Source organism: Microcebus murinus, chromosome 7 (genome assembly GCF_040939455.1).
Source record: "Microcebus murinus isolate Inina chromosome 7, M.murinus_Inina_mat1.0, whole genome shotgun sequence".
Classification (NCBI taxonomy): Eukaryota; Metazoa; Chordata; class Mammalia; order Primates; family Cheirogaleidae; genus Microcebus; species Microcebus murinus.
Window position 1 is genome coordinate 100,061,716 of NC_134110.1, and position 14,261 is coordinate 100,075,976.

The 14,261-nt window shown below is 35.4% G+C and overlaps 1 protein-coding gene across 1 annotated transcript in view; it reads left to right on the top strand.

Annotated features, from left to right (window-relative positions):
- TGS1 (trimethylguanosine synthase 1) overlaps nucleotides 1-14,261 on the top strand; it is a 41,366-nt gene that overhangs the window by 7,755 nt on the left and 19,350 nt on the right. Inside the window, exons 4-10 of the mRNA XM_012774077.3 lie at nucleotides 287-1,109; nucleotides 3,461-3,578; nucleotides 5,607-5,693; nucleotides 8,337-8,511; nucleotides 10,584-10,890; nucleotides 12,244-12,390; nucleotides 14,025-14,168. Coding sequence (XP_012629531.2) covers nucleotides 287-1,109; nucleotides 3,461-3,578; nucleotides 5,607-5,693; nucleotides 8,337-8,511; nucleotides 10,584-10,890; nucleotides 12,244-12,390; nucleotides 14,025-14,168 — 1,801 coding nt within the window. The remainder of the gene's footprint in view (nucleotides 1-286; nucleotides 1,110-3,460; nucleotides 3,579-5,606; nucleotides 5,694-8,336; nucleotides 8,512-10,583; nucleotides 10,891-12,243; nucleotides 12,391-14,024; nucleotides 14,169-14,261) is intronic.

Here is a 14,261-nt window from a genome sequence, read left to right on the forward strand (position 1 = left end):
TGTGACAAGCCTAGGAATTACTCTTCATTCCAGATCAAATGCATTCCTGATTAGAGCATTCTACCTCTTTTTACAAAAAAACCCCAACCGCCAATTATGATAAGTCCCATGTGTGACTTTCTCCTCTTGGGAATTTAAATAGTAAGAGTCACTTGTTGGTGTAACTAAAAGCCCAGAGTGTGGTTTTGAGAGTATTTTGTTTAATGTCAAAACAGACTTGGATTCTACTTTCTTTTATAATATATGAAGTGCATTTTATATTCAAGTTATCATTTGTCTGGTGTAGGTGTCTATGAATACTAGAAATAAAGTTAAAATAAAAAAGAAAAAGAAAAAGCATCAAAAGAAATACTTAAATGAAATTATGCAAGAATCTTGGAGAAAAGAATATGAAGAAGATGATATTTTGGATTCAGATGACCCATCTGAAGTTGAACAGTATGAGAACACAAGAACATGTAAACTTCAAAGCAAAGAACACATCCAAACAGAAAATCTTCCTGTTGAAAATACATTATCGCCAAAGCTAGAGATTACAGAGAAATGGGAAAAGTATTGGAATGAATATGGAGGAGGACTGTTGTGGCAGAGCTGGCAAGAAAAACATCCAGATCAAACACTGTCTGCTGAACCTTGGAACTTTGCTGATACAAAGGAAGAATGGGAGCAACATTATAGTCAACTTTATTGGTATTATTTAGAACAATTTCAGTACTGGGAAGCTCAGGGTTGGACTTTTGATACCTCGCAAAGCTGTGATACAGATACTTGTGCATCAGAAGTTGACAGCAAGAAAGATGAAAATTATGTGAAGGTCAACTTAATATCTTTCCCATCTTTACCTACTGCAGTAGATAGTGACAACTCTGGTACAAGTAATAAGGATCATAATGAAATACTTGATGGAATTAGTAATATAACTCTGAATTCAGAGGTAGTAGAACAGAGCCAATTAGATTCTTCAGTAAGTCGTGGTGGTTGTCAGCAGCTCAGTGAAGTTAGTAGCAGGAGAGAGTGCCCTGCATCTGGCCAAAGTGAACCGTGTAATAATGGTGGCACCAAGGAAAACAGCTCATCTGGGAATAGAAGCACAGACCAACCAGCTCAGGGTAAGATTAAGCAAGATTTATTCTGTTTAATGGTTAGCAAAATGAATTTATTTAGGAAAATAACTACTAATACCTTATAGGAAAGTTAATACCAACTATATTCATAGTATAATAATGAAATTATTTAATCTATCTTATTTTAATATCACAAGTTATATATTCCCCTTTTGTATTAATAGGAATATTTGCATAGAGTTCTCAAAAATACCATTCCTTCCTTTTGTACTTTAGTGGCCAGTGAAGAAAAACATGGATCTCTCTTGAGAAATGTAATTTAGAGTGAACTTGGGACGTTCACAGTTTTCCACAGCAAATGAATTTATAGGAGGCATGGGAGAGACTGATTGAAAGCATACATTTGGCATTAAGCAAACTTGCTCTGAGTCATATATAGAATTTATTTAGGACAAGTGAAATCTTGCTCTATAGGAGATCTCAATAGAGCACAATACTAATTTGTAACTGAAAGGGTTGACTTCAGGATTCCCATCAATAAAATATCCAAGGTAAGGAACTTGGTTGACTCTTACATAAGGGATTGAAAAAAAAAAGAAACTCATTGTGCAAACTGGTGCACTGGCAGGATTAGAGAAAGCCAATAAGAAGTGTGTTGAAAGAAATTAATCAGAATAGGGTAGGATGAGAATGCTGTTGCTAGGGAGAAAGGTTCTGTCATTGGTGGTGCCAGGAAAATGGGAAAGGAAGAAATCTTTATGACTTGAATGTCCTAAATTCTTGGCATCCTTGGTGTTTGGTGCCAGAGAAATCTAGTATAGAGGAACTTTCTTCTCAGTCTTATTCCTACGTGAAGCAAAAGGTCTTGACCTTTCACTTAACAACTGAGTTTCTCTGCTCATCTCAGATTGCTGATCTCCATCTAGTTGAGTTTCTAAAGAACTTTTCAACTTTTGTTATTTTTCTTCACTTTCTACTTTTACAGTAGAGCTTATTTCAGTACAATATTCTCATTCCTTTCTACTGGTGTTATTTTCATCCTTTTATATCTGAAGATTTTTTTAGTATTCTTATACTCTTCTATACTCTCCTGATATATTTCTGTGCTTATTTTGACCATAAATTTGTAATAAGCATATTTGGTTCCCCTCCCTCATCTACCAACTTTTTTCATTTGCCAAACACAGTAAACCTACCCATAGTCTCTGCCTTCTATTGCCTGTTCCCTTCTTTATGTGTGTGGATTAACCATTTCTGTAAGTAGTTCCAATGTGTCTGTCATCGGGATCAGTTTGAGGGTTTTAGGTTTTGACTTAGAAGGTGCATATTACATTTCTATGTAAGTGTGTTTTCTACTTCTCGTGTTTGGTGCTCTTCTGGAAGAGTGTCCCCAACAGTCAAAGCTTCCCACTGTCTATCCTTCAGACACCTTTCTTCTAGTCTCACCTACTCACTTTCTTCAGTCTGATGAAATAAAGAACAAAGACAGATATTTGCCTCAGTTGGAGCCATCAGAAGTTAAACATACTCTTTTTAAAGGTAGTACTTATCTTCCGTTATTAATTTAACCACCTATATTAAATACAAATGTATTTGCCTTGTGATGAAGAGAAATTCTTTGAAACAGATGATCATGCTCTTTTTAGAGTCATTTACATTAAAATTCTAAAAGAATGTGACCACAAGCAGCTATCCACAAAGGCAGCTTTGTGATTAATTTGGGTAGATTTGGGCAGCTATGAAGGAGTGGTTTTAGTTTGTTTTTTTAAGTAGTTAGATCATGGAAACTTTTAATCCTGTTGAAAGAAAAACTTTAGACAAATTAAATTTAACAGAGTTTAATTGTACAAAGAGTGATTTGAAAATCAGGCAGCCTCCAGAAGCAGAAAAGATTCAGAGTAACTGGAGGGCTGCCACATGGTTGAATACCATTTACAAACAGGAAAAGAAAAGTGATGTACAGAAGACGAAAGTGAGATACAGAGACAGCTGTATTGGTTACAGCTCAGCATTTGCCTCATTTAAACACAGTTTGAGCAGTTGGCCACCTGTGATTGACCAAAACTCTATAATTGGTATAAGAATAGATTACAATTTATACATTCAGTTAGGTTATGTATCATTATGTACAGTGTACAGAGAAACCTTTAGACCAAACTTAAAATGTGTACAGAAACCCCATTAGGCTAAATTTAATTTAACAAACTGTATGGACTTAGTTACAATTTTTAAAATGTCTGCATGTAGACACAGACGGGTAGCTGTGTCTTGGTACTTTGATGCACATGTACGGTTCATTGCAGAAAAGGCACTAAAATATTTTGATTGGTTTTGCAACTGGCAGAAAAGTTGTCAAACCAAGGGGAAAATCCACTGCAATATTTCTGCCTCTTTAGATTCACAAGAATCTTCAGGAGCAAACACAAGCAAAGACAGACCACACACCAGTGGTATTGATGACGAGGAGAGCGAAGAAGATCCACCTGAGCACAAGCCAAGCAAACTGAAGAGGAGGTCAGTTACACATTACTTGTCTCTCCAGAATGTGTTAGCACCAGCATATGTGTCTGAGTGATGCTGGTTTTATGCAAAATACTGCTAATCCTGTGAGAAGAGACAGGGTCTACGAGTGAGACCCTGGACTTTTGGACCCATAGGCAAATCCCAATCCTACCACTCAAAAACTAAATACATTTCTTAATTTCTCATCTATAAAATGGGACTGATGCCTTCTTTGTGAGATCTTTGGGTAGACTGGAGCTAGCATGTAATATATCTTATGCTTAGTCACTATCAATGGATTATAACTTTTAACTAATAATTAATCTCTCTCAAAAGTCTGGATATACATTATTACAGATTCTTATCACTGAAATAGACCTCGATAGGAATAGTGATGCAAACAGTGGTAAGTAATGTGTGATGTACAGATGATGAAAGTGACAAGTTCAGATGAAGTGATAAGCTCAGAGTTACTTTACAACAATGGAAGCCCTAAATGGGAGCCCAGCCCAATGCTACCCACACCAATGCTTTCTCTTTACCACTGAAAGTTGTAAGATTCAAAATAGAGATACTTGTATCAAACCCTGGCAAGATGCAGCTGGGAAGATTAGGAAGGAAGGGTTCTTACACTCGATTTGCCTGGTAACATGGACTATCACAAGAAATTTTTCCTAGCTGCAGCTTACCACATGAGTCACACAAGGACAGCTAGCCACTTATACAAGGACACTTGTCTGACACACTGTCTCACAGGTTCAGTCCATAACTGCAAGGATCTATCATAACTCCCAGATTACAAATTCTACCTAACAACTACTGGCACTCTCCAATCAAAAACTCACCAGCTCTTGTAAGACTTGCCAGTGCCAATAAACTTTCTTTCTAAACAACTTACATAACCTCCTGTTTCCTCAGTAAAACCCTAAATTTTTCTTTTGTTCTTCAGACATTCACAAGGCCGCCTCATTCTGTGCATATGTCTCAAATCACATTCTATTTTCATGCTTTATTTCTAAATAAAAGTTCTCTTTTTTTTTTTTGAGATTCATCTCTATTTTTTTTTTTTTGGAAGTTGACACTACCTATACATATAATTAAACAAGTGGAGAATAATGTAAGGTAGAACGTGGTCAAATGCTAATGCTATGGATAATAAGAAAACTATAGAATTTGGATGTTAGTTGAAAAAATTTCTTTTCTCTAACAGGATGTGAGGTGCTTCACATAAGACTTTTGTGCTACAGATGGCTTCTAGAAAAACAGTTAGCAAGCTCTGGAGGCTCAGTAACTTAGTTCATAAAAGCATGCCTCTACTGTCTCCCTCTAGAAGACATTGTTTGTTAACTCCCCGATTCCTGCTAATTCCTACCAGTTCCTAGAGGCTGTGTACTTAGGTTCCTGGGACCTAGTAGGTACTCCATAAATGTTGAATGAGTATAACTTAATTGGAAGGACAAACTTTATAAGAATTATTTCTCATCATTTTTGTTTACTTGGAATTATGGCCCAGGTAGTCTAGCAACTACCTGGCAACCCAGGCAACCCTGATAAGTTGAATCTCCTGGGTTACTTAATATCACTGGTATGGCAACCTTATTCTTCTTAATATTTTTTCTTTTAAAAATTTTTTGATTGGATTGATATTTATCAAATGTTTCCTTGTTTGTTTTTAAGAAAAATTGCTGGAGAGATCCCTCTGGGAGATTAATTTAAGGCTGCACCTTTTGATTATGCCTTTCCAAAAGAAAATGGAGAGATGCATATTTGTACCATGTTCAGGAATAGAAATGATTACTTCACATGTTTTAAGATTTGTGTGCTTATTACTATGTTACAGATACTGCTGGGTACTTTATCTCATTTGGAAAATCCTAATAAAAGTATTCCTCCTGGCTTCCTGAATTTGTGAACTATGGTTGATAACTATGATGGGAAAGTTTGCATAGGTTGATTATATGTACCTTTTGGCATTTGCCTGATCTGGTAGGTTCTGAAGATAATGACTTATCACTGTTTACCTTTTGTTTATTTGTTTAGCCATGAACTAGACATCGATGAAAACCCAGATCCAGACTTTGATGACAATGGTTCCCTTCTAGGATTCAAGCATGGCTCAGGACAAAAGTAATTATTCATAAAAGCTATCGTCTTCCAGAAATCCTAACCACTTCAGCTGTCTTAAAGCTCTCTGGTATTCAGATAGCTAATAAATGATAATATATTTGAGAGCATTTGAGATGTTATAATTACCTCTTGTTAGTAGAATTGTAGCAGAGGTATCACTATACATTTGATATGTTCACATGTAGTAACTCAATTGCACTTCATTGCAGTCCTGTGTTGTTATTCCATTTCATAGATAAAACAACTGCAGCTCACAGAGGTTTTACTTGGTCAATATCACATAATTTACTGTAGAGAAGATTTAAGCCCAACTCTTGTAACTTCTGAGCATGGCTCTCTTTTCACCTAGTTTCTCACATGTCTATCCCTGTGTACATTGTAGATTATAGCAAACATGCCATGAAAAGTTCAAATCAATAAAACAAATAATAAGTTAAAAGTGAAAATCTTTCCTTCAGATCATTCCCACAGGTAGGCATTATTTAATGAGTTTGGCATGTAACATTCCAGATTTACTCATGTGTGTTTTTGTGACTATGTACATATACATAGATGTTACTTTTTTATCAAAAACAAAAATGAGATCATATTGTGTACACTCTGCAGCTTGCTTTTCTTCCCTCAACAATGTACCATGGATAATCTTCCTGGTTGGCACACACATTTACCTAATCCTGTCAATGGGGGCATTGTGTTTATTTAATCATACTGATTAACAACATCTAAATTATTTCCTAAGCTCTGAGCATAATGCCTTTGAGGTCCCTCCAGGTTATTGCATGTGTCAATCATTCTTTCCTTCTTATTGCTGAATAGTATTCCACTGTATGGATGTACCAAAATTTGTTCAACCATTCACCTATCAAAGGGTGTTTGGATTATTTCTAGTATTTTATTATTATAAGTAAAGCTGTTGTGAACATTTGTGTATAGAAAACCAAAATTTTCTCTGGGATTAAATGCCCAAGCATTAAATATAAGGATACTATGAACAAGTAGGTAATTGCATAAGAACAACTAGAGATTTTATCACATGTGACATGAAGATTAAACTGAGTAGGTAAGGCACACTAATAATGGCTTGTACCAATGATCTAAATTCAAACCAGGATCTAAGGGTTGAGACGTCAGATCCTGTTTTCTAAATTGTGAAATCTAAATAGATACCTACACATTTATGAAGTCAGCAAAAAAGAGAGCATGAGGAGTGTGTCAAGATTGACTTATAAATTGAATCCAAATTAGTTCAGAAGTACATGCTGATAATTAATCTCTCCTGTAGGTACGTCAAGGCAATTTTAGCTTATATAATCATTTAAGGCTAAAGATCATGAGTGTAGCAATGTAAAAGGTTTTTAAATTCCTGGCAGAATCTATTACTACAATTACACATGTAATTTTATTGAAAATATTGGGTAGCTTTTGGTAGTATGCATTCATAGGGATCTGGGTTTTTTTGACCTGGAATTTAAGTTAACTATTGTTCTATTTAGAGTACCCATTTCTACTTAAAAGAGAATAATATATACTTTTTTGTGTGTGGTGGGAACAGAGTTTCTCTAGATCTCCTGGGCTAGAGTGTAGTGGTGTCATCATAGTTCACTGCAACCTTCATCTCCTGGGTTCAAGGGGATCCTCCTGCCTTAGCCTCCCAAGTGCTGGGACTATAGGCGGGTACTACCACTTGGCTACTTTTTCTATCTTTAGTAGAGGTAGGGTCTTGCTTTTTGCTCAGGCTGTTCTCGAACTCCTGACCTCAAGCAATCCCTACCTCGGCCTCCCAGAGTGCTAGGATTACAGCTGTGAGCCACCTCACTCGGCCTAATACATACTTTTTATTGTAAAGAAGTTTATAATATGGCTAGAAAATAAGATCTGACATCTGTAGCCAAACTATTCTGGATTTTACAAATGCTGTGAAGTATATGTTACACTCTGAAGTTCCTAATAGTTTGTAGTAGAGGGAGTTAGGCTATACAATTAAAGGAGGTTTCATCGCGGATGCATATCTTTTAAGAGTAGAAAAATTCAAGTGGTTAGATCAGACATTCTCTAATCATTTTGATAATAGAGGTTTCTTTGGAAAACTCAAATTGATTTAGGTTAAGAATTTATTGACTACTCTTAAGATAATTTACACACATCCAGATATGTGTTTAAGAGCTTTGGCATCACCCTACCTTAAGAGAATTTATATTTTCCTAACAGGGATAGGTTTTTTTGCTATATCTTTATTGCAGTCCATTATGTAATTTCTACTTTCTGCTCTATATTAGGTATGTTGCTACTCCCAACTTTAATGTTTCACATTTGCTTTAGAATTAACATAAAAGCTATTTGACTCTGCAATTTGAACTTGATTTCACTTTCATAATTAAAAAAAGAGGCCTGGGCACAGTGGCTCACAACTATAATCCTAGCACTTTGGAAGGCTGAGGTGGGAGGATTGCTTGAGTCCAGGAGTTTGAGACCAATCTAGGCAACATAGCAAGACCCTATCTCATTATTTAAAAAGTAAAAATACTAAAATGGTGAGTACTAGTAGAAAAGCTAGTAAAAATTGTTAGTTTCATTCTCTTTTCATATAAGGAAACATACTGTTAGAACTTAAGGTGTGAGTCACTTCTTTTGGTCTGGTCACAGATATGGCGGAATTCTGAATTTCAGTCATCGGCAGGTCAGGTATCTAGAGAAGAATGTGAAGCGTAAGTCTAAGTACCTGGACATGCGCAGACAAATAAAGGTGAAAAACAAACACATCTTCTTTACTGAAGAGTCAGAAAAACTATTTTTTAAGAAAAGCAAAGTTCTGAGTAAGGTATGTATAAATTCTTTTTTATACTTACAGATAAAATCATATTTTGTGAGCCTGACTCCTTAAAACTGTCATATTCAAATGGGAAGCCAGTTTCTACCAAATGTACCTAAAGGGTACCTAAATTTTTTTTAACTTGTTTCTTGAAAGCCTATTTTGTATTATATAAAATAAATTTGAAAAAAAGCAAGTCGAGATAATGTGAAAAGGGAGTGTTTGAAAGCTACAAAGTACTAGTATCTAGGAAGATAAATAAGTCAAATTGCCTTACCTGTTTAGTAACGAACAAGAGCAAGGAGGAATTTCTCATCTGTTTCAAGCTAAGTAGGATCAAATCCTGATGCAGCTTTTATAGTAAGCCTTAATTCTGAGCTCATCCAGAGATGATCCATCACACTTTGAGATAATGTGTTCGTGCTAATAGCATGAAACACAAGACCAATTTGTTGGCTAACATTGTTAATTGGAATATTCATATCCCCTCTCTTGGACTTTGCTGTACCTGCTATCCAAATACCTGGAAAACAAGTAATTAGAAGATTACTTGGTTTGACAAGTTATCCTTTTATTAATACATTCTAGAAAAAAAGCAACTTTTTTGGTTTTTTTTTTTAATTTTTTTGAGACAAGAATCTCGCTCTGTGGCCTGGGCTAGACTGCCGTGGTGTCTGCCTAGCTCACAGCAACCTCAGACTCCTGGGCTCAAGCCATCCTTCTGCCTTAGCCTCCCAAGTAGCTGGGACTACAGGCATGTGCCACCATGCCCAGCTAATTTTTTCTATATATGTTTAGTTGGCCAATTAATTACTTTCTATTGTTAGTAGAGACAGGATCTCGCTCTTGCTCAGGCTGGTTTCAAACTCCTGACCTTGAGCGATTTCTCACCTTGGCCTCCCAGAGTGCAAGGATTACAGGTGTGAAAAAAAAAGCAACTCTTAATGAGCAGAACTTGATACCAGTCACATCTCCAGCAGCTTTTTAGGACAGTAGAACATAATCTCAGGACTCCACGATGATTCTGTTTTACCCTCATGATACATTATCCTTCCTCATACTTTAGCATACTTATAAAATATGCTGCAAATTTATAGCTGGTTTTATTTTTTTATTATATTTCAGATTGGCTGGCTGCCAGTGATATTTTAATAAATGTTTCAGTGGCCCTGGTTATTTCTGAAACGGACTGCCTCGTATCAGTCCAATTAGTCCTGTAGGACTTCCCAAAATGCGTTGGATATAATAGTCCCCATACATTCACCTACAGAGGGGAGCAGAAACATAGCTACTGGGCATTGCTAAGGAAAAAAGTATTGTGGCTGTTGTGTCCTTAGACATCTGATTGATATATAGGCTCATTTCCCCCAGAGGAAGATTCTAGATTGCTGCCTATCTTATGTCTACCACTGTTGTTTTAATTTACTCACTCTTAGGAAGGTCATAAAGACCTGATATGAAAAATACTCTTGTTCCCAAGATGCAAGGAAGTATATCATCTGACCTTGAGCCTTGCTAACATTTCTAAGAATAAATCTGGTTTGTTAGAACTTACTTTACTGGCTCTACTGTTTCATTAAAAAACAGCTCTCATTTCCAAAGTAGTACCATTTTTATTCTTATAGACAAATTGGCCCTAATCTTTTAGAGTTCATCTTTGATGCTAAGTAACATTTAATATAGATTGTAGCTTGGCTATTGCAGAAAGCCCTATAAATCTGAAATACTAAAATTAATAATTCAGCAATAAATGGGAACATTCGTAAAGGCAGTATCACTCGGCACAGTGATATTGTTAGGATCTCTTATGGAAAGCTGCTAGGACAGTTTGGCTTTATCCTCTTAGCATTGATAACAGAAAATGTTTAATCTGATATTCTCTTCCTTTTAAAGAAATCTTTAATAAGGTCATGCTTACCCAGATAACAAATTCCAATTAGTCAGAATTACTTATATCAGCTTATGTGATGCAGTGTACTTTGCAGAGCTAATATGACATAGTTTGCCAGTCAAGTCACCAAGTAAAGATTCTGTGTAGTTTGGAATTAATTCCTGCTCATGATGTCATCTTAAAATTTAAGGTAGAAAAATTCCTAACATGGGTTAACGAACCAGTGGATGAAGAAGTGTCACAAGAGTCGTTTTCTCAGAACAACGTGCCAGACACTTGCACAAGTAGTGATTCAGAGGAACAAGACATGTCTGTTAAAAAAGGTAGTGAACCACTGGAGACTAGTAATCCAGAACCTGAAAGATGTCAGATCATATCTTCAACTGGTGAACTTGAAATAGAAAAAAATGAAGGAGCTGGCTTGGGCACAATTGTTCCAGATAAGCAGAATTGTGTTATTCAAGATATGCCAGACTCTCTTCAGGCAGAAACTGAAGGTAAGACTAAATATGCTTCAACTTACTAATGGATTTAGATAAACACATTTTTTTCCTTAATACATTTTTCCTTAGTTTTCACATGTCAATCATCTATACCTAAGAAATCACTGCTTCTGATTTTTAAGTGGAGAGAATGCATATTAAGTGTTACTGTTCTCATTGGCTATGTATTAGCACCCAGAGTCCTCTTCACTCTTGCATGAGCAGCACAACAAAGTCAAAGGGAAAGCCTGTGTGAACACTGCATCTGATGTCCACTGTCTGACCTTAAGCTGGCCTCTCCTGCTACTCAGTATATTCTGTGGGCTAAAGGTAGCCCATCCTTCTGAGCCCTCTTGAAATATAGTATAATTCTGGTTTTCTTTTTGACAGTTTTTTGTTGATGTTGGGTGTTAGAATGACCTGGGGAATTCTGGCATTTAGTACTCAAGTTACTTAATGTTAGGTTGTGGACAAGATGGTCTTGCACAACAAAGAATTATTCCATCCAAAATGACATTATCTCCTCTGTTGAAAAACACTGTACTTTGCTGTTGATGCCACTTTTTGGGGAGCAGGGAGATCTGATCTTACCAAATTATGACTTGCTATTTGCAGTGATCAAATGATCAAATGAAGACATAGTCCTATCATTGAGGATCATTTAAACATGAGAGAGTTTTATTCCTTGTCAGCCATCACCTCTGTTTTTGTACTTACCAGTGACAGACTGCATCCTTCTATGTTGCTGCTTCTAATTTGCCAGGGACTGAAACCAAATAAATAACCAAACTAATAAAAATCATTTATCTAAGAAAAAGAATCAGTCTCTGAATGAATGAAATCCTTTTCTATAGATTGGAGCTAGTGACCCCTATTTGAATTTCTCAGATGCCTTGTGACTTCTAGGATTGATGTGGCTAAAAACTAGAGCCTAATCTAGTCCTTGGACCATTTTGTTTTAAAGAATTGAAGAGAAATGTTTAGATTTCTATAATTCACCAACTAAAGCAGTGTCTATGCTAACAAAAACAATAACTTTTATATCTATAATAGTACTTCTACATATTTCCTATCAATGCTGTGAATAAATTTAGTCAAATACTACACATTAATTAACTCATTCATTCATTCTCAGTAATACAGTTTAAAAGCGTAGGTTACTTTTCCAAGCTTACAAAGCCAATAAGTTAGCAAAGTGGAGGCTGTGATTGAAGTCAGTGGTGTTCCCATCAAGCCCTACTGCTTCTCTGAGTGTGTCATTACATACATGTTCTAATTGTAATTATTTGATATGGCTATACTTAGATAAATTCACATGTGATTTTCATTTTTTCATAGTGAGTATCTGTACTCTGTACTTTATTTTAGCTGAAGTAAAAAAGAAGAAGAAAAACAAGAACAAAAAGGTAAATGGCCTGCCACCTGAGATAGCTTCTGTTCCAGAGCTAGCAAAATACTGGGCCCAGAGATACAGGCTCTTCTCCCGTTTTGACGATGGGATTAAATTGGACAGAGGTAAAGTATATATGTATTTTTTAACTGTATTTTGAAATCATTTCAAACTTGCAAAAAGATGCAAAAGTAGTACAAAAAATGTATCATATCCCCTTTACCTGCATTCAGCTATTTTCAACATTTTGCCATTTACTTTATCATTCTCTCTCTCCATATGTATGTGTATCATTTTCTGATCCAGTTGCATATATTGTGCCCCTACTCCTTATTTCCTAAAAACAAGGATATTTTTATGTAATAATAGTAAATTTGTCAGTTTAACATTGTTATAATATTATAATCTACAGTCCATATACTCTAATCAATTGTCTTGTCCTTTATCAATTTTTTTTCTTCCGGTATAGGACTATGTAGTACATTTAGTTTTCATGTTTCTTTAGTTTCTTCTAATCTGCAATAGTTTCACAGCCTTTTTCTTCTTTCATGACTGACATTTTTCAAAGGGACAATGGCCAGTTTATTATAGAATATCCCTCAGTTTGGGTATATATGTATTTTTAAAACTTGAGATTGACATTTAATCTGTATTTGTAGCATCTTAGGATAAGTAGCAAAAGTAATTGATAGATTATTAAACAGAATGTCTAATGAAGAAATATCTAATACAGAAAGGTATAATTTAATTAACACTGGAAACTTTGAATTCTTTCTCCAGCCTTCCTGCTGTGATCTTCAACAACTTATTTGTGTAACTCAATCTTACAGACTGATGTTTATTTTCATATTGGGGATACCTAAATGTTGGTATTTATTAAATATCAAAATCAAAAAGTCTTGATATGTGGTAAAATTTCAGGGGTTCTGTGAACCTCTTATAATAATTTATAAAATTTGTATTGAAAAAAGGACAGGCGTTTATAAGGAGAAATAAGACTGGAAAAAATTTGCAATTCTATAAAAGTTAATATTCTTACTCTTGCAGTAATGAGAAGCCATTTAAAGTTTTGGTAAGGGGAGGGAACAGGAAAATTGACAAATCATTTTGTTCAAGAATTGCCTTTCTGAAAATGTAAATTTCTTTTACTGAGAGAGAAGGAAGGCAATATTTTTCCCCTGGAGTGGGCACAGGACCTCATTTCTGAAAATGATGAAGGTTCTGCTGTTCCTACTATAATTCTGTAGCTCTATGGCTATTTGCTATCAGTTCTTTCCTTTTTATGACCCTTTAAAAACATGCAATTTGTTCCAAAGTGTCCAGTACAAATCTGAGGTCATTGCATCTCCGTTTGGAATGACATAATTTGGAAGCTCAGTGGAGTGTGAGGAGCCAGCCAATTGGAGCAGCTTTCCATTTACCATAGTAAATAGTCAGTAGTTAATGCCTCAAATAGAAAAATTGAAGTTATAATTCAGTTATTGAAAGACAGGGGTATGCAGTATTATAAGAGAATCAGGTTAAGAATTGAGGTAGTTGCTTCTGTGGAAATTGGGAATGGGAATAGTACAGCTTTTTTTATAGCAAGTTTTGTAGAACTTTTTCTTTAAACTATTAATAGGTAATTTATAATTTTTTTATGAAGAGAAACTAAGATTTTTTAAAGTATGTAATATATAGTAACGTTTGCTATGTATATGCTTGGCGTGGCTTCTTGAAATTGAACATGTTATCTATCAGAAATACTCTTCCTTTGCAGAAGGCTGGTTTTCAGTTACACCTGAAAAGATTGCTGAACACATTGCTGGCCGGGTCAGTCAGTCCTTCAAGTGTGACATTGTAGTAGATGCATTCTGTGGAGTTGGAGGCAATACAATTCAATTTGCCTTAACAGGAAAGAGAGGTAATTAACCATCAATGGAAGAGAACCATTTTATTTCCAATTCATTCAACAAATGTTTCATTTTGCTACAGCCTATCTTTGCTGAGATTTAAT